Genomic DNA, 23,197 nt, shown 5'->3' with positions numbered 1-23,197 from the left:
GCCTGTTTAGGCAGGTAGAAAACGTCATGATACCTGCAGCTGCTATATGGCTAATTGTGAAGTTTTTCATTTGTGAATCTGCACAAAACTCTGCAACAAGTATGTAAATATATATTTGTTATCTTAGGTGCAGCATTTTAACAGCCATTGGCAGAAAGACAGCAGAGTGAATGGTCCAAAGCTGGTGATGCACTTCAGTGTCTCCCCCTCTCGTGTCATTACCTTGTTTTTCCTGTTCTGTGGTTCATCAAATATAAATCTCAGGAATGCGGATCAGAGAAGCAGTAGTGTTTTTTGTGTGTCTGTGTAGTAAGTAGATCACAGCCTTTTGTTTAACTATTGATAAGAAAGGGATTTAAAATGTTAAGAGGCTCAGGATAAAGGTTAATATGTGCGTGGGACAAATAACAGCTGAGAAGACACAAATCTATGAAACTCTGCTACTGTCTGCTTTGACCTCTGAGACACACATCTCTTTGAGTTAAGAAGTTGAAGTGGAAGAAAATAGAAAGGGAATTCCTCTTTGCTGCTTCTCTCCTGAGATGAAAGAAAAGCCAGAGTGTATCTGTGTCTGTTTCACAGCAGTACACCTCGTTTTCAGGAGACAGATTAGCTGGTGAATGACAGAAGCGCCATAGTTTAAACCATACTGCATATGTCGTCAGTGCTCCATTGTGTGTGCTTAGTAACCTAACATACAGTAAAAAGATGTTCCTTTATGGCGTAAGATGGAAAAAAGAAACACTTTGCAGGAATTTTCAATACATGTTTCTTATCATCAGAGGAGAAAAGGAAATCTGAGCTATACACAGATGAAGTTGGGTTGGATGGATGGGTCAACAAAATATTAGATTTTAGCTGCAATTTATTTACTCTTTCATTTTTTTAAAAGGCAGGTTTTTTTGTTTTGTTTTTTTGATTTTTAATTTTTGTGCAATTCCATATGAATCCCTGGTTCCATCCCAGGAGGAGATACAAATCCCTTTGGGATTGAGTCAGGAAGGGCATTGGGTGTAAATAATCTGCCAAATCAAACATGCGGAGCTACCTGCTGTAGCAGCCCCTTGTGAATAGGGGAGCAGCCAGAAGTAGTTAACTGCTTTTTATTGTAACAGTGACAAAAATAGTCTTAAAATGCTAATAAATAAAAAATAATAATCAATCAAGCCAATAAAACTGTAGTAAAACAGTTAAAAATCTAACATCAGAGCATTAAAATTTTAGGACCTGGTGCAGATTTTGCATGCCTTTTGCTGAAAATAGCCAATATACAGCTGCTTCTTTAGGAGAATAATGATTTTTTTTCCTCCTACATCCATGTTCTGATCAGGGAAGTGATGTGTGAAAGCAGGTAATTTCACCCCATTAGTGTCTGATTAAATAAAAGATTGTTACATCAGTGCTCGCATTTCTAATTCCTTTCTGAAAACTGCTGATTGAAAACAGCAGGTTTCATTTTGCAGGGTTTTGAACGATGTTGTAGGTGGACAATCCAGACTTTTCGCAACCTGTAACCACCAGATATTTTTACAGTCCAAGACTCGATACTGCTTCATATTGTGGCGGGGGATGTGTATAATGTATTTGTATGGTAGAGATTTTTATTTTCCTAGATTTTATTAACACAGATCAGTTGCATCAGTCGTGTCAGCTGAGTTGAGAAAAAGCGAATCTACACAAAAGTATGTTTTTAACTTGTTTGGATTTTTCCCTGTTTTAAACAATCATTGGTCAAATGTGAGTCAAGGTGAAGTCTTTTGACTGATCCAGGTATCCTTTTATTCTTAGTTCGTTGCATCACAGATAAAATGTTTGTGTCTGATTTTTTCTGACAAGCAGAAGTCCTAATCTTTTGCTGTCTGACTAATGCTGCTTTCTTGCTTTTTCTCTCCCCTTCTATCTTTTTTGTCAACAATGTAATCTTTCCCTAAATTTGTCATTTTCTCCACTTTTTCCTCCACTGATACTTTGGTATTTTCTCCTATGATCCCATTTTGTTTTACCATCTCTCCATTTGTCTTCTTCTTGTCGCCTAATGCCCTTTTCTTTTTCACATCATTGCTGCATCTCCCTTTTTTACTTGCTGGATCCTCAAATTGGCAACTTACATTTCCAAACCTGGCCCTGCAATTTTCCTACCGTTACTCTCGTTACTGTCATTCTTTCTTTCCTCATCTTCGCTCTTTTCCAACCTTCTTTTTTTGTCCTCCCAAATTCACATCTTTTCACTTTCATCTTTGACCTCGCTGCTGTGCTCTGTATTTTATTCTTTCCTTCTCTGAATTTCTCAACATCTTTATTTTTTTCCATCTTTCTTCTCCTAATTGTTTCCTTCTTTTTTCTCATCATCCTCTCCATCCCATCCTCTGATGCCCAGCAGTAAGTACCGGCCTTCATCGGAGCAGCACAATGATAATTTCTCGCTGTCCACCATCGCTGAGGGCTCCCACCCAAATGTAAGGAAACTGTGCGACACCCCTCCTAACGTCCCTCATGCCCGTGCATTGGCTTACTATGATAACATTATCTGTCAGGTAACGTGGTTCTCGCCTCTATCTCTCACCCCTTTTTCTGCATCTCCCCCGAATCCTGCCCGGGCCCTCGACTCTCCTCCAAATGCATGGGCATGAGTATTCTCCAATACTCCGAGGTGTGAAATGCTAAAGGAGGGGGATGGGAGTGGTCATAGTGCAATAAAGAATGGTGGGAGTTTTCTAAAATACTGCAGGAAATCTAAATGCAATAAAAGCGAGTGGGCATCCATGCACTCTAATAATTTCTACCCTCACATTCATAGGATTTTATCTAAGAACAAATTTAATCCATTAATCAGAATATCACATGAATTAATTTTGAAGTTAAATTTGAGCCTGTTTATCACAAACAAATCACACTCTTTTTTTCTACAGGTTTTCCTGTTTGGTTTTTTTGTCTTTGTAATACCTCAAATTCTTATTTTAATGAACCAAGATGAAAACTCACATAACATTAGAAGCTATTTTGCATCATCTGCAAGTTGAATTTCATCCCATATATACATTTCAATTCCTGGAAAAACAAGAAAAATGCATTAAATCTCTCAATTCTTACATTTTAAAATTTAAATTTAACACGACTTCAAGTTAAAGAGCATAAACATGTGAAAATATGCTGTTCTGTACTATATACGGTACCCATGACAATGAAGTCATGTCCTGACTTATATTTGTAATATCTGCACAGATAGTCAAGGACCTTTAGCAACTGTAGATCTACACACTGCATTTTCAATTATCATTTTAACACAATGAGAAAAGCTAATTTGATTGAAACTTGAAGAATACGCCTTTTTGAAACACTTCCTGTTGTGGATCGTCATGTCTACAATGTCTTTACAATGTGAAACAAGTTTCTCATTAACCAACACAAAGGTCCCGCATGTCATACAAATGCTGTTCTCAAAATCACTGACAAGCTACAAATATGTGGACTTAGATGTCTGCTGTTAGGTTATGAAGCACCTTGAGGCGACTTTTGTTGTGATTTGGCGCTATATAAATAAAATTGAATTGAATTGAATTGAATTATGGACTGTAATGAATCATAGAAATAAATACCCAAGGAGTAACTGAGCCCTTGCAGCCCGTTACCATTGCAACACAACTTTTGTAAAGGCTTATAGTTTGATTCTGTTTATTGATTTAGTTTGTTGGTGTAGTTTTTATTTATCCTATTTTACAACATAGCATAGTTCAAGTACAATGAAAACTTGAAATAGTGAGAATGGCTGGAAATAACCTATAATTTCTTATCTTAGGCAAAGTCTAAAACAGTTCCCTAATTTATTTTGTCTGAGTAGTGTCCAAAAAACACTGATTTCCTGAAACCATGTAGTCTGAATGTTTATGGACTGTTTTCATAATGCAGCTGCAAACTGAGCCACCGCCCTGATTACTATAAGAAAAAAACAAAAAACTCCCCTCTGTGACCCCTCCCTATCCCATCTCTTTCTGATCACCTCTTGCATCAGGATGTCATGGCATGCCTGCTCTGTCGCTAATATGCACCACCCAGTGGCCATATCAGCCACCGCAGCTTTGCTTTGCTGCTAAGAAATCTGTACTTTTAACAAATTGTCTGCTTGACTTGTTTATCCTGAAAGTGGGCGGGGAAATGGGAGGGTTTTCTGGATTTCTGGGGGAGGAGAAAATGGGGAAAGGAATCCCAGAACCAGGTAAGCTTTTAAGGGATATTTCCTGGACATGGTTGGGGTTATCAGGATAAACATCTGAGATGCAACGTCTCGCTGCTGCCTGAAGGAGGCAGCAGAGATTCGACAGGTACCTCACTAACTGAAGCATGGGTAGCTTGTAGAGCTAACGCTAACGTTGTAGCAGCATGGGTAGTTGTAGTGCTACAACTGGTAAAGAGTTTGTTTTGTTTTCAGATTTTAAACCTTTTGAAAATGTGGTACCACCCTCTAACAACTTTGTAGGTTTTTTCGGGTTTTTTTGTTTTGTTTAGTTTTTTTGTTTTTACTTTATGATTATCTTTAATATTATGCGACAGCATAGGCTAGCAGTTTTTAGATGGAAAACTGTCACAACCATTCATTGTAACCACACCTAAATACCGTTTACCATTTATAACCCTGAAATATCTAAAAACTCAAAGCAGTAAAAAAAAAAAACCCATCATCGTATTCTAACATCGTCTCTTAGCTCTCCTTCCTAACTCAGGACAACCCATCAAACCCTGCAAATTACCTCTCATCATTGGGTTGAATAGTATTTGTAAACTGTTTGCACAATTTAAGCTACACTGTGAGATCTACACATAATTCTGACGATTATGTATAGTACACATTTCTGATGCAGTGTCATACATATCACTGACTTATAGTTAGCTGGTGAAAATGAACCAAGAAATGCAGGAATTTGCCAGAGAAGACAGTAAAAAAAGAACCCACAGGCTAGCAAACATGGAAATGTAAAAATGCCTTTAGGACTGTTGTGCAAATATTTTCCATCACAGTATTTGGTGAGAAGGATAATATTTATTTACAAAAATATACCTTTAAGCACAAGGCTGGGTTACGATCACCGTAGCAATGTCAGGCTTCACATATTTATCCTGCAGGTCTATTAATTTATATTTGTATTCTGAATTAAGATTTCCAGTGTTTCGAATGAACGTTTAATAAAAAAATGCTAGTGCTATTGAGAGTGAGGGTGTCCAAGGGTAAAAGAAATAAATCAGAATATATAAAATATTGCAAGTGATTATTAAATCATTTACTTATGTAACTGATTTCCTTCTCTAGTATCTTACACTATCTTAAAGTTTCCAACTACTATTCAACCCAGATTAATTTTGCAACAGGTTTGCCAACCACATACAAAACTGACCTTTCCATATGAACTTACCCAAACCAAAAACCACACGAACTCACCAGTTTTCCCCAAATAAACCCCAAATAATCCTCTAATAAAGCAAATACCCTGAATTCCCTTCCAAACTAACAGCGCAGTGTCTGTGCTATGAAGGCTGAGACCTGAACAGAAATATCCAAAACTGTACGTACTGTGGTGATACAGAGTTACAACCAGGCAGCACCAGAGTCCGCATCTGTAGCCAGCTGGGAATATCAGCTGACATCCGAGAGGAAGTCTAGTTACTCCTACTATTGGTCTCTGTCTCCAGTGCTCCATCTCTCTCTCTCTGTTTTATCTGTCTCTATCTCTTCCTGTCTGCCTCCCTCTTCTCCCTCTGCCTCTCTTGCCACTTAATCTCTCTGTATCACCTCTGATCTGCCGTGCCTCTCGCTACTTCTCTTTCTTTCTTTCCGCTTCACCCTCCTTCTTTCTCTGTCCGTCCTTATCTGTCTTTCTGAGGATGCCTTGTATGGTTTTTGAGGAGTATAACCCTTTGCCCCATCCCCCTCCCCTCAGAAAACCATGAGCAGATACACCTGGGAGTGTAAGACCAAAGAGGAGTCCGACTGTGAGGTAAGATCAAATCCCAAATGTTAGATAGTCCCGATCCTCTCTTCCGCCTTCCCAAACAGCTCTTTCATTGTTACTGTGGCCCTGTCAATCACCCTTTTCAACTATCAGTGAATCAATCTGAGCCTTTCCCACCCACAAAATCAATAAAAGCCAAAATAAAAACGGATAGTAAAGTCAGAAAAACATGCTATGTTAGAGCAGAACACACAACTAAAATTAACAAAGACAGCCAATATTTAGTGTTGACCTGACATATTTACATTTGGTAAACTTTGGGCTCCATTTAATATTAATAAGAATTAAAAGTATGGCTTTATATAATACCCTTATTTTTCCAGCTTTTATGGTCTTCAGGTGTTTATTTTGTTTTTGTTTTTGTTTTTTTAAGCAGTGTTAGTATGTGTTAGCCAAATGGATGCAAATATAACTTATTTGGTAGCATTAAACTGACAGGTTTTTTAAAGGGCAAAAAAAAAAAGCATTTAATTTTGACTTGTGTAGGTAATTACTTTTGGCTACTCCCTTATTTTCTGAGAGGTCACCACAGTGGACAGATCAGATTGGTTAGATTTTACACCAGATGCCCTTCCTGATGCAAACCTCTTGAAGCTTGAGACTGGCACTAGGACTCGTGGGTCACACTAACTCATGAAGGCCCTGCGAGTGTAAGGCACATTTAAATATAAATATATATATATATATATATATACATATATAAATTTCAAATTTGAGGGGCTTTACACTAATATTCTACTTCCAGATTTTGAAAAAAAATTGCTAGCTAGCTCGTGAAAATGGAGTAATGTCTTCTTTGAATGCAAAGCTTCATTTATTTTCAGTTTTTAAGACAGAAAAAAGAGAATATTTTAGACATGCCGGCTTTAATCTGACTATTCTTTTGTTAATCTGTCACATGAAATTTTATGAAAGTGAGATACTAAAGTAGCCCTTTAACCCCTTTTAAGCATTTTTTTGTAACACATAGCATTTAAATTGGTTACGTTCCTCCAGCAATAAAGATCCAATGCCTAGAAGTTAAAAAATCCAGTCTAACAAAGGCATAAAAACAGCATCGCTGCTGCCACAAGGAGCTGCTGACCTTGTGAGGTCCTTGTCACATGTCCAGACAGCCACTGTACCACCTCCATAACACACACAGGCACACATGCTGAGGCTTTAATGGAAGAAGAAATACCATTCAGAAAAAGACGAATTTACAGAGAAATTGAACCCCCTCACACAATGCCATTTCTGCACAATAACACAAAAAACACTCAAAGTAATAGAATGCTTTGTGTTTCATTCACCGTGGTAGATTGAACCCACTTGTCCCTAATCTTCCCTTCACAGAAATTCAGACACACAGTTTTCTCTGCAGCAAACCCTGAAATGAAATTGTTTTCTGTCAATACTAAATAAATTCCACACAGAAAATGAGTTGACCAGGCAGAGCTGGCTGTAATTTCTAAGAGGATTTCATTTCCACTGACTGAATTGGCTCTCAGACTGACTTATCATAACAGAATTAACCTGAAGTGCAAAGGCTGCAGGTTTGATGTGTAAATCAGCAAAGAAAATACTAAATACTCTCTTTAAAAATGATTTCGTTCTTATGATCCTTTGTGCAGAGTGTGATCCATGTGGTCTTAAAACAACAAACTCTGCGATTAATCTTTGATCTCGATAATAAAGTAGATAGTTGAAAACTTCTGACTTTAAATTTGACTTCTCTGTAGGTCATTGTGACAGCGGTGAACTGTTGTTGCTATGATTCATGTGACTGTCCAAATTTTTCGAGAAAGGACGCAGCTTTAGAATCACTTAAATAAATAAATAATAAAAAGGTAAGTGTGAGTGCATACAGGTACTTAACCATTTGCAGTAATAAAATCCAAAGAAATTGTTCTTTTATGATTAATTCTACTAATAATTATTTGTTGGTAAGACCCAACTTCCTATTCAGTGACTTGTTTCGTTAGGGGAATTCACACCACTTCAGCACAGGCCTTTAAAAGACATAAGACTATATGATGTTTGCCCCTCCCAGAGCCTGCTCCTGCAGGTTTCTTCCTGTTAAAAGGGAGTTTTTTCCTTCCCACTATCACCAAGTGCTTGCTCATAGGGAGTCATCTCATTGTTGGGGGTTCTCTGTATCATTTCAGGATCTTTATCTTACAATATGAAGCACCTTTAGGCGACTGTTGTTGTGATTTGGCACTATGTAAATGAAATTGAATTGAATTGATAAAATGCATACAATGTAGCATATGATTAAAACTCAAAATACTCCATATTCAGATCCAAGTCAGGATGTTGGAGTGATGCTTGCCATGCTATTCCTTTTTGGATTAGTCACACAGTCACAGCCGCATTGTGCAGTGTCCCGACTGCCTGCCTCACCCTGTGCTTCCCCCTAACTCTGCACAGTCCTTATATAGACACATATCCACTCAGGGGCAAACATCAGTCAGTAAACTCAAACAGCTATGTATACACATGCGTGGTGGCATTCCTTTTAATACAAGCAGGCAAATATTAGCAGACACACATGCATTCCAGTACAAATATTTTAATATGATGTGTGTTCATGCATAATGCTAATGCTAAAACACACAAAGGTGTATTGACTCTTAAACACTGTTAATCAGCTGCAGAGAAAAAACTGAAGAAAATATTGATACATAAATACAACACCATCAAAATGTTTTGTAGCTAAAACACTAAATCCTTAAATTCAGGTCTCTGACAAGATCCAAAACATATTTACCCTTTTACTTAACAAAAACCCTCTATGTTTATTATTTAAATATTTCTGACTTTGGCAACCATAAATAGTGTGGGAGTAGGGCAAGTGTGGAGAGGCTTAGGATTTATCATTTAATAATGACCAAAGAGTATTTATGTCAGGTTAGGTAGGGGTGGAGAGAGGACGCAAATGCAGGACTCTTAATGGTGATGTAAACCCAGAAACACAAAGTTCAAATGTGAAACCAAAATAGGTCCAAAAACCGAAACACAAGGACTAGTGAAACACATGGAGGGGACATAGGGAGGCTTTATAGACATATACATGAGGAGCATTGAAGATCTGGCACAGACTGAAAGTTATAACAATCTGAAAGGAGGGAAAGGAACAAAAGCATAACAAGATTTGAGAGAAAACTAAGTAAAACAGGAAATAACTGAAAGACAGAAAGACTAACATCAAGTTTTATTATATTAAAATTACAGTGATTGCAAATGAATCTTAAGTGCAATATTCATTTATTTCCCAAAGCTTTCATGCAATTTGCAGGACCATTAAACTAAATTGGAATCCAGTACACAAGAGAAGGACGTCAGGAACTGTCCATGTGCCTCTATCATCATCATCATCATCATCAAAGCCCTGTTTTTCTCTGTTCCCACTCTCCCAAAATGAAACCCACTCAAAAGTCCTGATGACTCTGTGACTGCTGCCCACTCAATGCCCACACCCCTCTCCACCCATGCACTAAAACATTGAAATCCAACAAACACAAACATTTTACAGTTTCACGCTGACGGGAGGAAAGAGGGCCCCTATCCCGTAACCATGGAAGTGACGTATCCACACGTCTTGCCTGAAGTTACTATCTAGGCCAGCAGCCATCGGGTAAATGCTCTCACTGCTCTTCCTTTCTAAAAAAGTGCCATTGAATTTAAACACAAACATTCAATTAGGGGGTGTTTGTGAATGGCACAGGCCCCAGGGTCTGGAATTTGATGTGTGCGTGCGCACGTGTTTGAATGAATGTGTCTATCTCGACATACTCTGTTTGTGCTTGCCTGTATGGGTGCACCCTTGCGGTTGTGAGTGTGACAGAGAGGCTCAGGCTGACGCCCCAGGATGCCTCAGCTCAGTAGGGTCGATGATGCCATGCAAAATTAATGGAAGCTAAGAGGCTGGAAAACTGAGCTAAAATAGACTCTGCAATCAATTTTTCCCCTCTGACCTTAATTAAATTCAGATGAATTAAACTGAAACCTCTAAAACACAACAGTTTTCTCCCCCGGTGGGTATGTATGACGGTGGTACCCACAGATAATCAAACAGGGTTAGTTTACTTTTGTTCATTTTCTTGTGTTTTGGGACACTAAATGGTCACGGTGGAGGTGAAGCAGGAAGACGCTGGGTGCACTGCATGAGCGGTCATCACTGTCCATGGGGTGTATTGTAAGGGTTTTGCATGTGGATGTGCATGTGCTTCCTGGGTTGCCTGAAGGTGTAAGGAGGGCGGGTGGATGGTGTCGCTCATGCAGCTCACCTCAGTGTCGCCTCAACCAAACACAACATACCAGCCAAGCATGATAAACAGCAGAGCTTTTAAACCACTGAAATGACTGCTACTAAAATTATTTTTGCTTTCAATAACTTCTGTTTTTCCTGATGGTATTTTTCACCATTCTGACAGCTTTTAAAGGCTTATACGTGTGTTTTTTGCAGAATTTAAAGTTTTTACTACAAATCCAAAGTCAAACCAATTCACCAGCATTTTTCTGCAATCACTTTTTGTTTATAACACACTCTAATGAAGATAGGTGTAAACTGATTATCATAGATTATTGTATTTTTTTCCAATATAAAACTTTTAGTTGTAAATATTTTCACAAATGCTAAAAATTACAACCTTTTTATTACATGCTTACATTATGATAGCATTCGAGCGTTTTTTAAACTAGTCACAAAATATTATATAGGCTGTATACTAAATGTTATGAATGTTCTATTTTGCTTATGAATTTCAGATTGAAGAGGTTAAAGTGAAGAATTATCATGCATTATGGATGCTCACCTTATAATTGCAATTTTCAAATCTAGCTGACATTTTAAGTCCTTAGCCACACAGGCCTATAGAAGAGCCAGTGTGACTGAAGTGTGGCAGCCCCTGGTATTCAGAGGCTGCAAGGGAAAAATGTGTGTTTCCCAGTTGGCAACTGGTTGCTGGAGGTTGCTGGCTGTCATTAGGTGAAATTGGTCACAAATAGCGTGCTGGATCAAAAACCTCCTTACAGTTGCTTTGATTGCACCAACATATTTCAAAAGGGTGCTGCAACTTTAAAAGACAACTTTTACTTTGAAGCTAAACATTTTCTTTTTCTCTGTTTTCTGTGTTGCACTTTCTCAGCTCTGCAAGTAAGTTGAGTATTTGCAGACATCTTTAAGACATCTTACCTGCAAACTAGGGCTAACTATGGCAATCTACTAGCAACCAAGGAAATCACAAGGAGGCTGTTGGTGCAGTACTGTATATCTCTTTATGACCAATTTCACTGTCAGCAACTACTCATCAACTAACAAAGAATATGTTGGCAAGTGTAGTTGCCAGGGAGTCCCTGACTTGTCTTTAGACCTGCATAACTGAGGCTGTTGCAACCGATTTCCCAGCAACTGCCAGCAACCATTCACCAGTCGGGAAATACACAGTTTTCCCTAGTAACTGGTGATTGCCAGAGTGTCAAGGACCGGTTTCTCTGTGACTGGTCCCAAAACCTACTTGAATATACCGGTATACTCATCACAGCAAAACTTATGTTGGTTTCATTTCATGGCAGATAGGTTTTCCTGTCACAAGGGGGAAAATGGTTCTTGCTACTTAAACCTTAACAATTGTTGCTTTATGTTTCCAGTAACCTGTGGCAGGTAAATCGAATTCAGTCATCATTATTTCACAATTCTGATCAAGATGACACAAGATTTAGCTGAGATTCTGTTTCAGTGCACGAAATTAAAGAAAAATCAATGAATGCCCATATTGAGCAGTTCACTTGCATTTTATTTTTAAACATGGATAAAATACATATTAAATCTTAAACGCTTATACATGGTCACACAGAGCTCCCACACATACATAAATTCAAGTGAACTTTTTGTTCCATTCAGGGTGCCGATCTGGCACAATAGAGCCCCCCACACACATTCACACGTACACTGATATATGCACAAAGCATCTGTCAGCTTCCCATGCTCTACACACAAGAAAGGGCATTCGGCCTTCTACGCTTGTGAAAACCTAAAATTACATAACGCATTTTCATTTATATTTTGCTGTTTTGAGTATATCCTTATTTCACCTCTCACACCTGTGCTCTTCTGTCCAAGCACTGATAAATGTCAGTTCACAGTTAACCATTAAGTGCAGACAAAAAAATCAATCAATCAATCAATACCTATCTTTACTTTTATGTATTATTTGATGTAGTACTGATTGTATTATTTTTGGAACTCATTAGATCCAACTTTAAAAGCAAAAGAAAAAGGTAAACACAGCAGCAGTGTGGTCCATTAAAGCACCACATTAGAACATGACAATTTGTTTCCATGCATGAAATTAAAGACAAATTAAAACTTATCAAAAATGTGTTGAGCCAAAGCTCATTTTTGTTTTCTTTAAGTTTGTAGCTAGAATAGGAATGTTAGTACTGGATGATTCAGTAAAATAAATATTTAGGTTCAGTGCCAGTGCTGACGTCTCAGAATCTGTGTGCTTGGGGTGAATCATGAATTCATTTTTCTGAAAAATACACTATGGTGAGTGTGTCTCACTGAAAAACTATTGAAAAATGCTTGGTCAACATTATGGAAAATGTGGGTTTTAATAATGTAAACTACTGAATAGTGGCTGGATGTAGCCATATATCGATTTGCCACTCCAACCTCCACATTCTTTCCTTGCCTTGGTACATAAAGCACAAAATATTTCCTAAACTGGCACTGAATGCTGGCATTGGGCATACATTGTTAATACAGAATTACTTAATATGGAACGATTGGTAATCTGTTTGCTGAAGAATCCTCGTGATAAAGAAAGTCCACTCTTTTCTTTTGCAGAAAGTTTAAATGAACTCAGAGGCAGTTCTCGACCAATAAGCAGGGTTGTAACTAAAAATCAGACTGATGGTTGATTGATTTCTTTGGTTCTAACTGTAATTTATTCCCCCACTCCTCCTCCACCCCTTCTTGGGTAGGATGATCCTAATTCCCAGAACAAGCTGGAGGACCCGGTGAAGGCCCCGCCCAAGGAGGATGACTCCCTCAACATCCACAACTCTCTGACCCCCAAACATGAGAACCACAAGGTCCTGGGCGAGGAGAACTCCTCGGAGGTAAACTCACTGCAGAACAACATGATGTGAAACAAAACAACCCCAGCAACCCATCAATCCAACATCGAAAAACGACAAGGTGCGCCGGCAATGGGTGCCCGCAAACCCCTCCCTGCTTGCTGTCCATCCGCTGCCGTGTGCACCTAAGTGGTCCAACCAACCAACCAACCAATCAGCCAGCCTGCCAGCCAGCCAATATACCAGCCAACCAACACAGTCTGTACCCGTTTCCAACACGGCAACACTGCCACAAAGCGGCCCCAAGTCGCCGCAAAAATCATATACGACCATCGCCGCCGTCACTGCCCCAGGTGAAAGTAACCCCACCCCCACCAATTGCACCCTGCTGCTGCCCTGCAACACCCCCTTACATCCAGCCACACCCCTGTTTCGCAGCCCCTTGTTACCCCCTTGTTGCTGTCACTCTACTGTCCCTTATCTTTCTTACCTGCACACACACACACACACACACACACACACACACACATACACACATAAGAAGCATACACCCACTGTGAAAAGATGACGACATAGCCACACTTATATGTATACACACACACACATAGACACACCCTCCCCCTGCCTGCATTGGTGTATTTTGTAAAAAGAAAGAAATCATACAGAAGTTTAAAACGTACGTAAAACGTCAATGTAAAAAAAAAAAAAGTTAAGATAAAGCTACTGAGAGGTTTTGATGTTTGTCTGACTAATCCAGTGAGTATGTATAAATATTGGAGAAACAATGCTTGGATTGATTTAAAAGAAGCAACACAATGTGTCTTGGTTTTCATTGATGTGATTTCTAATCCTTTGATGTACTTGTTTTTTTGGTTTTTTTTGTACTTTTTTGGGATTTCGAACAGAGAATAAACAAACAAGATTCAGACAGTTGTTGAAATAAACCTTTTTAACATGACCTCTTTGGGTCCTGTGTTTTACCTCAGTGTTGCCTCCCCCTTTTCTTACCCCTGAATTCCAACGCTCTGTGCATGGCCTTGAACGCAGCTTCTTCAGTCCTTGTCATAAATGTACTTCCTTGGTTACGCAGTCAGGTTGGGGAGTCTGATCCGCTTCACAACAATTAATAGTTATTTTCAAAAAGCACAGATTATGTCTAATATTGATATTTAGTATCACATATAAGCCTAAGTGGCTGTTAGATGCTGACATATATTTCACAAGAAATCACAGCTCGACCTATTAGCTTTCACACACATCCCATGGCCTTAATCTGTAGACTGAGGTGTCTCAGTTATCCTGGTTTAAGTGGTATGCCTTGAATATAACTGCAAACTTAGGTAAAAGTTAAACCTCTGTGTAGTGACTGAAATAGTTTGATTTGCTGTAGGCGAAGAAGATGACCTTTGTTCCTGTACGGGTCATTATGATTTTCTAACCTTAGTGTAAAATTTCAAAAACAAACAAACAAAGAATTTTTAAAAGTTTGTGATTTCTGTAATTTAACAATATTTAGCAGAAAGCTCTTTAAGGTAGGCTGGACGTTAGGGTGGGAACAAAACACCAGGATTTGAATGATAAATTCTAGGACTATACACACCAGTCAATCCTGAGGGATGTGTGTAATCTAGTTTATTCCAGACAAATATAAATAAAAGTAGAGTTGTAGATGAAATGGAAGTTGGAGGAAAAGGTGGGTTAATTGTTCCATACTGGTTAATAAACTTAAAATAAATTGTGTTTTTGATGATGTAGGAACTTTCAACATGTAAGATTTTGACCTTAACAAAAACATTGGATGCAGAAATTGCTTTTTTTTTTATTACAAAGATAGATGGATGAAAATAAAAAATCAGAGATTTGACGATGTTACTGGCATTTTGGTCTACTGTTACAAAAATTGCCCTCACAGCACATAAATCATGACAACAAACACCAGGAACCAGTCTGCTGCTTTTGCATGTTTCCTGCCTCCAGAGACGCTTCCCTGTTTCCAGCTGGACACACACACCATGCAGACATGCTCACGCTTGTGAATAAATAACACTTCGGGATGAAAACCCCCCACATCTGCTGCATTCACATTTACCGTAAAATCTGCTATAGACAAAAAACAGTGCAATACAAAGGAAATTATTACAATAGCTTTTGGTTGACAAAATATTTGTATTTTTTATTTTTCAGACAGTTCTTAAAAATAATCCCTCAATGTTCACACACAATTCCAATGTTTCAGCTCTACTTTAGTAAATCTTGTATTTTTTTTTTTCAGATGCCCCCACATATTCACAGGTACACTTGCATATGTACAGAGCATCGGTCTAGTCACTAACATATGAGCAAACACCGTCCACACCTTGATGATCACATCTGGTTTCAAAACATGAAAATGGCACTGGCTTCACAATGTGGTTCCAAGAACCACTGGGTTACCCAAGGCTGCGTTCATACTTTATATAAAGCCTTCTACATCACCATGCATCATTTAAAATTGGCCACGGCCCTTCCAGGTTTCTCTTTATGTGAGCATGTGCCACTTTCAGCACTCCTGCTATGTGACGACAGCTTCCTCTAAGTCTTATTCTCACCAATTATACGTGTGCAGAGAGTAAACACTCTGTGTCAGACTGACATGATCTTCATGATCCTGCAGTGTCCACACCTAAAGGTGATGCATCAGGAACAAGCCATTGTTATTCTCACCAGTTGTTGCACACCTTGAATTCATCCCTCAGAGTCAGCACAAACAACCTGAACCAGGCTCACTTTTTTTGTCCGAACCAAAACAATTGTGACTGGTCACATAAACTATTAGGAAACTTTTGTTCCCTGTGACTTCATCTGATTCTTCTAAATTAAATTCAAAGGCTGTTGCAATGTCAAATCAGCATTAGTGCTAAAAGTTGCTCAGAAGTGCATAAGAAGAGGACCTTGAAGGGTCTTTTTATGGATGGAGCCACAGAACCTTTTGATTGGAAATGATTGAACAAAATCAGGTATTGTGTGTTTCAAGGCATGTTCTTGTCAGGTCTTAAGCTTAGTTTCAACAAAATCAGTAAAGCCAGTCAAGGTAAGTCTGAAATCATTCTAGGTGACAGCTTCCTTTGTTTTTCTTGTTCTGGGGGTTTAAACTTTTAAAATGTTGATATTTTACATTTGAGAAAATTCATAAATCATTCGTTTTTTTTCTATGGGTTGCATCTTGACAGTTTTTTGTGACTTTTGTGAAGTAATTTCCACAAGAATAAAAGTACAGTAACAACGAAACACACATTTACCAAGAGCTGTAAAAGACCCTGATTGGGTCTCAGATGAGGCTGGAGTGCCTGCAGCCTTTTGTCAGGTTTCTTTTTTGGATCACGAAGAAAAAGACGGGTTAAACAGCAGTATTGTGGTGGATCCTTCCCAGGCTGGATGGGTGCTGCTGTGTGGAGAGTGGGGGAAGGTTTGGATGCCCTTCTCTTTCTTCAAATAAATAGATCGGGGGTAAGAGAGCATTTCAGCCCCTGAAAAGTATATGAAAAGACTTTTTAAAAGCACAGAATAGGAAACAGCAGTCGGTGAGCTACAAAAACAGCAGCAACAGTGATTATCACTCTCTTTATTCCTGCCAGCCTATCATACACACTTGTGGAAGCTGGCACATGCAGTAGCACATGACTGCACATGCTCAAACACACACGCACACAAACTAAAGGAGGGTCCTCTGAATTGAAGCAAGTGAAGGCAAAAGTACCATTGGACTCCATGGCAACAAGTGGGCATTACATTACCGAGCGAGGGAGGGTGGGGGAGGTGCCGTCATCCCTCTGAGAGTAACACTGTGACAGACTGAACCTTATTTATGAGGCATGTTTCTTCAGTTAATGGCAACTAAAATGCAGATAAAAGGGATAATAGATTTCCACGATCAATCCAAAAGAATAGCAGCTAAATATTTCTTTCTTTCTCATGATTTGGTTTATTTTTGTCTTCATCTTTGTGATGCCTACTCATTGCTGTGGCATCTTTTCCTTTCAGGCAGTATTCAGTAACAGATATTTGTCTACTTTACCTTTAAATCTTTGTTTTTTGTGGTAAGATTAAAGCAGATACATTTGAAAATGCATTACTGCATGTATTAGGAGGATAATCCACATGTAGCTGTAGCAGTTTGCAAAATGCTGTCTCTATGGGGACTATTTAAGCATACTGTCATTGCACTTGGGTGTGTTCTAGTGACGCAGTTCTAGTTCCATGATTTCATTAGGTTTTAAATTTGTAGACCTGAGCCAGTAAATGCTGAGAACCTCACCAAGTGGGGACCATTTCTTGACCTGAATTTGGACAAGATGCAGAACTAGTTGATGTTGGTTTTCCAGGGCAGCATTCATAGTCTGGTGTTATTTCTTTTCGCCTACTGGATTTGCGCTATGGGGCTAAACCATTTCAATACCAGAGAAGGCATAAAAACAACTTTAGTGTGAGCGTTGTTTTCTTAAGGCAAATAAGTAAATGATATAATTTAATTCATTAAGTTCTTCTTATCCTGTCAGTGCTATCCTCTTCCTCACAGTTAACAGCTGTAAATGGCCTCTATTTGTATAGCGCTTTACTAGTCCCTAAGGACCCCAAAGCGCTTTACACATGCAGTCATCCACCCATTCACACACACATTCACACACTGGTGATGGCAAGCTACATTGTAGCCACAGCCGCCCTGGGGCGCACTGACAGAGGCGAGGCTGCCGGACACTGGCACCACCGGTAGGCAACGGGTGAAGTGTCTTGCCCAAGGACACAACGGACACTGCTCCAGTGCTTTCATTTGAGAGCTGTAGTACACAATTATGAGGGATTAGCAAATTATTTCAGTGAGTAACCTTTTGAAGATGATCCGATGATCCAAAAAACTATTAGGAATGTCAGACATATCACTAAACATGGGAAACAGTAAAGCTGTGTACCACAAAAACTAAAACAAAATAAAGTCCTATTAAATAAAACACCTACAGTTCAGATAACCCTGAATATTGCTGAATAGAAGCACACATGATTTATTGCAAAATCAGGAAGCAGTATTATAAAATAATGAATGTTTTCCCAGCTGTACCCTTATGTAATACATAAAGGTCGTGTTTGTTTGTGTTGTTCAAGGGAATTAGATAACGAGGGCAAGGGTCAGAGCCGCAAAGTATTCCACAAAGCTTCACTGTATGTGGGATGATAATAGGAGCTTGGAAGATTTTTGTGAGACTGATTTTAAGCAGAAAGATGCTAACAGTCTGCCCCTTGATCCCTCTGAGAAAAGACTGAAACCTGTTGAGTTAAAGCAGATATTAGCCCTGCATGAGGATGTGTGTTTTCCATGTGCACTAACCCTTTTCCCGTTATACGCGCACCCTTCTCTTTCCTCTCCTTCTGTTCTTCACTCTCACTTATCTGCTGCTGGCAGTGATTTTGTGCATCTTCAGACAGAGGGCGTCATTGCCATGGAAACCCACATTGAGGCTACAGTTTGAGCAGACGAGATCCAAATGCAGTGACCTCCAGCCTTCTCTGCCTTCACACGCACGCACGCACAAACACAAACACACACACACACGGATGGATGAGGCAGATTAAGCGACTCTTATGCAGCTTTACGGTCATCTAGAAATAGACTGTAGAATATCAGAGTATTAAAAGTGCTCTTAACTCCACTTTAGGTTCAATGTTGCACCCTGCAATCTCTTCAGACAAACCTAATCCTCTCCAACACAGCTGTCCAGCTACCACTTACAGCTGAAATACCCAATGTACTTTGTAATGTCCTCATCATGACTCTCGTCAAATTTTAGTGTTAGTTTATAGTGTCTTTCAAGAGAAACACAAAACAAAAATTTAAAAACAATTCAAAGACTTGCATGTCACAAGTCTGTTGGGTCGTGGCAGATGGCCGCCCCTCCCTGAGCCTGGTTCTGCCAGAGGGTTCTTCCTGTTAAAAGGGAGTTTTTCCTTCCCACTGTCGCCAAAGTGCTTGGTCATAGGGGGTCATATAATTGTTGGGTTTTTCTCTGTATGTATTATTGTAGGGTCTACCTTAAAATTTAAAAGCACCTTGAGGCAACTGTTGTTGTGATTTTGCGCTGTATAAATAAAATTGAATTGAATTGAACTGAACTGAATGTCAACTCTGAACTTGTGTGTAGGTGCAAATCCGAGAATGTGGTTGTCTGTCTTTCTGTCCTGTGATGGACTAGAAACCTGTCTAGGGAGTATCCTATTGCTGGATCTGAGTGAGGAACTGAGGAAACTCCAAAGACTTTGCGATGTTTCAATAATAACCCCCAAAATCGTACCATGTATCACAAGTATCATAGATACTTGTCTATGTTACTCGTGTATAATCCACAAAATTAACATTAAAACTCGAAACTAAGGATTGAGACAATAAACTCATCAGGAAAGTGTTTACTGAGACCATAGTGGGCATTTGGATCTTTCTCCAGCTAATTTCTACAAAACCAGATTCGCCTCCTGGTGGCCATTAGAAAAAATGCATGCTTAATTGCACTAGGTTTTCTTCTCTTTTTTTAAACTCAAATTTGTTTGTGACTCCTCATTTCATTTGTTGAGCACAAATTACCACAGAAGGGTAAACTATCCACGATTAGACAACAAAATAGCCCTACACATTATTTAAAATTACCCCACCAACTAACTAACTGACACAGAATTAAGGAAGAGCAGTCAGCCAATCTTTTCCATTTCTGGGTTTGGTAAAGGTTTCTGTGTTTAGTCCCTGTTTTTCACCTGGAAACATTGGCGCACTGGTTAGCACTGTTCCTGGGTTCAAATACACTGGCTGCCTTTGATTTTTCTGCATTAAGTTTTCACATTTTACCTTTTGCTCTCCAGCTTCACTGTCCAAAGACAAGCATTTAGTTAGCTTAATTGGTGATCTTAAAATGTCCATGAGAGTGAATGGTTACTTATCTTTCTATGTTAGGCCTGCAACACACTGTTGACCTATCCACGGAGCACTGTTTGATAGCTGGGATAGGCTCAGCTTCCCCACAGTGAATTAGATAAGAGGATGGATGGATTATTTAAAATCTTATGACCCATTTTTTTTAAATCAGGAAGGGTCTCAAGTCCCATCGCATAATCTATAACATTATCAGCATGTTTTTTTTCTTCTTTTTTTTTAAATTCAAAAACACTTTCATTCTCTCTGAAATGCTACAAAGAAGTTCCGCTAATAAGAAGAGTGCATTTTTAAAGTGACAAGAACATCAAAAATACACAGCATTTGAATTAATGCAGCGAGTCACTTTCATTTTATCTAGAATGGAAAACAAATGCTCTTTTTAACTTCATATTATGGGGAAAATCCTCTATCAGAGGTGTAAAGTATGTATGAAGGGTACAAGCAGTAAAATGGGGGCAGCAGCAAAGGAACTAGAAAAAACAGTGAACATGTTGAAGGCATGTGAAGATTTTTTTTCTCTTCTGTTCAGAGTCAAACCTGCTGGGACTTGGGATTCATCAGCAGGCTGCGATTGGCTGACAGCACGGTGGAATGATGGTGCTAGGATCATGAAGTGGCCGTTGTGATTGGCTGATGCAGGCACACAAATAGTAGGGTGCATGAAGGAGGCATGCACACTCAAACACACACAATCATGCACGTATCTGTACACAGAAATGCTAAAATTAACACGACGTGCACACATTTTCACACCGAAACACAGATATAGTGACACACATGTAGAAGCAACCAGATAACTGCCCCAGTGCTCTCAATTGAAATCTACATGCGTGCATACACAAGTGTACTGCGTGCCTTACAAAGCCGCATTAAAAGCAGGACAGAAATCAAAAGAAACAAGACAGAAAGCAAGAGGGGGAGTAAGAGAGCATGTCTTACCCACCAACCCCCGATTTCTAAATGAATCATTCTGGCACCGTCTAGTTTACTAATGAGGCTCTGAGGAATGCTGTTGATCAGAACAGGACCCTCTGGCCTTTTATGATGGAAATGTGGTGATACATTACCAGTCCCAACCAGAGAAACCCACCCCCTGTCCTCCGTTCCTCCAAGTGAGTGAGTGAGTGAGTGAAACAGTTGACAGCCCCGTAGTGCCGTGCAACAGTGACTTTTACAAAGCTAAGAGTGATGTGACCCAAATGTTTCCTTAAACAGAGACTGTGTAGTCTGATGATGATGAAGACGAGGCCCCCTGACTAAATAAAGCCTTGGCCTATTCATGTGTTGTTGTGGTCGGGCTTTGTGTGTTTTGTTTCGGGATCTGTCTTTTCCTTGTGTGTGTGTGTGTGTGTGTGTGTGTGTGTGTGTGTGTGTGTTGCCAAAATCTACTCCTTGAGACGTCTGCTTCAGCATAAGTGACCAAAAAGGTGATTTTGAGTTTGGCTTTGGAAAGCAAGCCACCACTTGTGTCTCTATTTTAGGCCCTTTCATCTGTAATTTGTAAATAGCCGCAATCTCCACTTTCTGTGAAGAGATTCAAAGTAGAGTGTTGTCCGAGCACTCATCATTGTGGCCAGCGTGATCCCACTGAAAGTTGTTCTCTTGTTTAACCTATAAGTGATCGCCAATCACTTACCATAAATTATTGGAGTAGTTTTGGAGTAGATTTGGCCACTCCTGCCAACATTCACCGCTGTTCCAAGTTTTCTCCAATTGTGGATAATGGGCATTCCCTGGTTCTTTGGACTTTCAAAGCCAAATGGCTTGTAACTCATTCCAGACTGATAGTTGTCAACAAGTTTCTTTCTCATCTGTTCGCAAGTTTCTTTAGATTGTGACATTACGTGTTTTTTTCTGAGGTCTTTTAGCCCGCAGACAGGTTCTGCTTAATTATTTCTTGATTCAACAGGTCTGACAGTAATCAGGTCTTGGAGTGTGTGTGTGTGTGTGTGTGTGTGTGTGTGTGTGTGAGAGAGAGAGAGAGAGAGAGAGAGAGAGAGAGACAGAGAGTGTGTGTTTAAATCTTAATATAAAACTGCACTGTGTATTTATTCAACTTATGTTCTATTATCAGAATTTGTTTGTTGATCTCATCAATCACTGCCTCAAAGTAAGTTCACACTTACCTGGTGAAATGTCATCTGTTGGGTTGGCACAGAATTTGTTGTGGACATTCATATTTCCCAGATGATGTATTTTTGTCACTCTTAGATTAGCTTTACAGCCAAACAAACAAGCAAGGTTTTGTGAGGTTTCCATTGTGGCTGGTCTAATTCCCTTTAAGTGTCAGCAGCTGATGTCACTACCTGCAGGTTAGCATTATTTACTCACTCAAAACTGCTGCAGGATTTTTGATGGCATTGTCCCATTACACCTGTAAACTACATAGGCAGACAAATTGATGGAACAAAGCAAACATTGTCCGAAAGGCATGAATCCTAGTTACTTTTTGTATTGCAATTTGTATTTTATTTCATGACTTTATAGATTTAGAGAAACTGGAAACATGGGCGGAAAAGTGGAGCCTATGACATTCAAATAATGTTCCCCATCCGAGAACTGAACCGTTGAAGTTGTATCCAACTGCAAATGTATTTTCTTAATTTTCTGCTGTGCATCATTGAAACTAAAATTATTTCAGGTCCTCAGTTATTAACTTACCATGAGATCCTGTCTTCTAACTGTGTACTCTAAACAAATATTTAAATATTTAAACTCAAACAAATACTCGAGACTAAACAATTTAATTGCATACTTTTGATTTCATGTCAAATTATCATGTAATTGACCAAACTATTTACTATGCATCTCTAATAAAATACTATAAATCAGATGTATCCAGTCTGCTTTAAAGAGAACAAACACAATTTGCAAACATGTTCAACAGGAGAATAATTAGTTGTTAATATTTTTGTGCATTACCTCTCTTACTTTACTCCTACATTTGCGTATTAATAACCAGTCTATTTCTGCACTGTAAGGTGACCATCAATTTGGAGCTCCACCTCAACAAGAACGTCAAGCTGAAACCTTCCAAAGGACCTGTTGCACACTATGACGTTTACCTCTACAGGATGCCCAACACCAAACCACACATCACCAACGGGCCAAGTCCCAGGACTGTTAATGGCCCCAGCAAAGCTAAAGGTCGAGTTTTAAAGTGGGCGGATGCCCT

General features: G+C 39.2%; 1 protein-coding gene across 7 annotated transcripts in view; it reads left to right on the top strand.

Annotated features, from left to right (window-relative positions):
* The window catches only part of cspg5a (chondroitin sulfate proteoglycan 5a), a 58,231-nt gene extending 44,203 nt beyond the window's left edge, over positions 1-14,028 (top strand). The window contains exons 4-7 of one of the 7 annotated variants that reach the window (XM_085472142.1): positions 2,378-2,456; positions 5,931-5,987; positions 9,520-9,621; positions 12,975-13,039. In XM_085472142.1, coding sequence (XP_085328268.1) covers positions 2,378-2,456; positions 5,931-5,987; positions 9,520-9,606 — 223 coding nt within the window. In that variant the 3' untranslated portion in view covers positions 9,607-9,621; positions 12,975-13,039. Of the gene's footprint in view, positions 1-2,377; positions 2,535-5,930; positions 5,988-9,519; positions 9,622-12,974 lie in introns of all 7 variants that reach the window. The other 6 variants (XM_085472138.1, XM_085472143.1, XM_085472141.1 and 3 more) reach the window with 6 other exon arrangements.
* The last annotated feature ends 9,169 nt before the right edge of the window (positions 14,029-23,197 follow it).

Source organism: Copadichromis virginalis, linkage group LG11, assembly GCF_057382275.1.
Source record: "Copadichromis virginalis isolate Kocher_CV1m ecotype Utaka linkage group LG11, C_Virginalis_male_GT1.1, whole genome shotgun sequence".
Taxonomy (NCBI): Eukaryota; Metazoa; Chordata; class Actinopteri; order Cichliformes; family Cichlidae; genus Copadichromis; species Copadichromis virginalis.
This window is presented reverse-complemented; position numbering and strand designations above follow the sequence as displayed.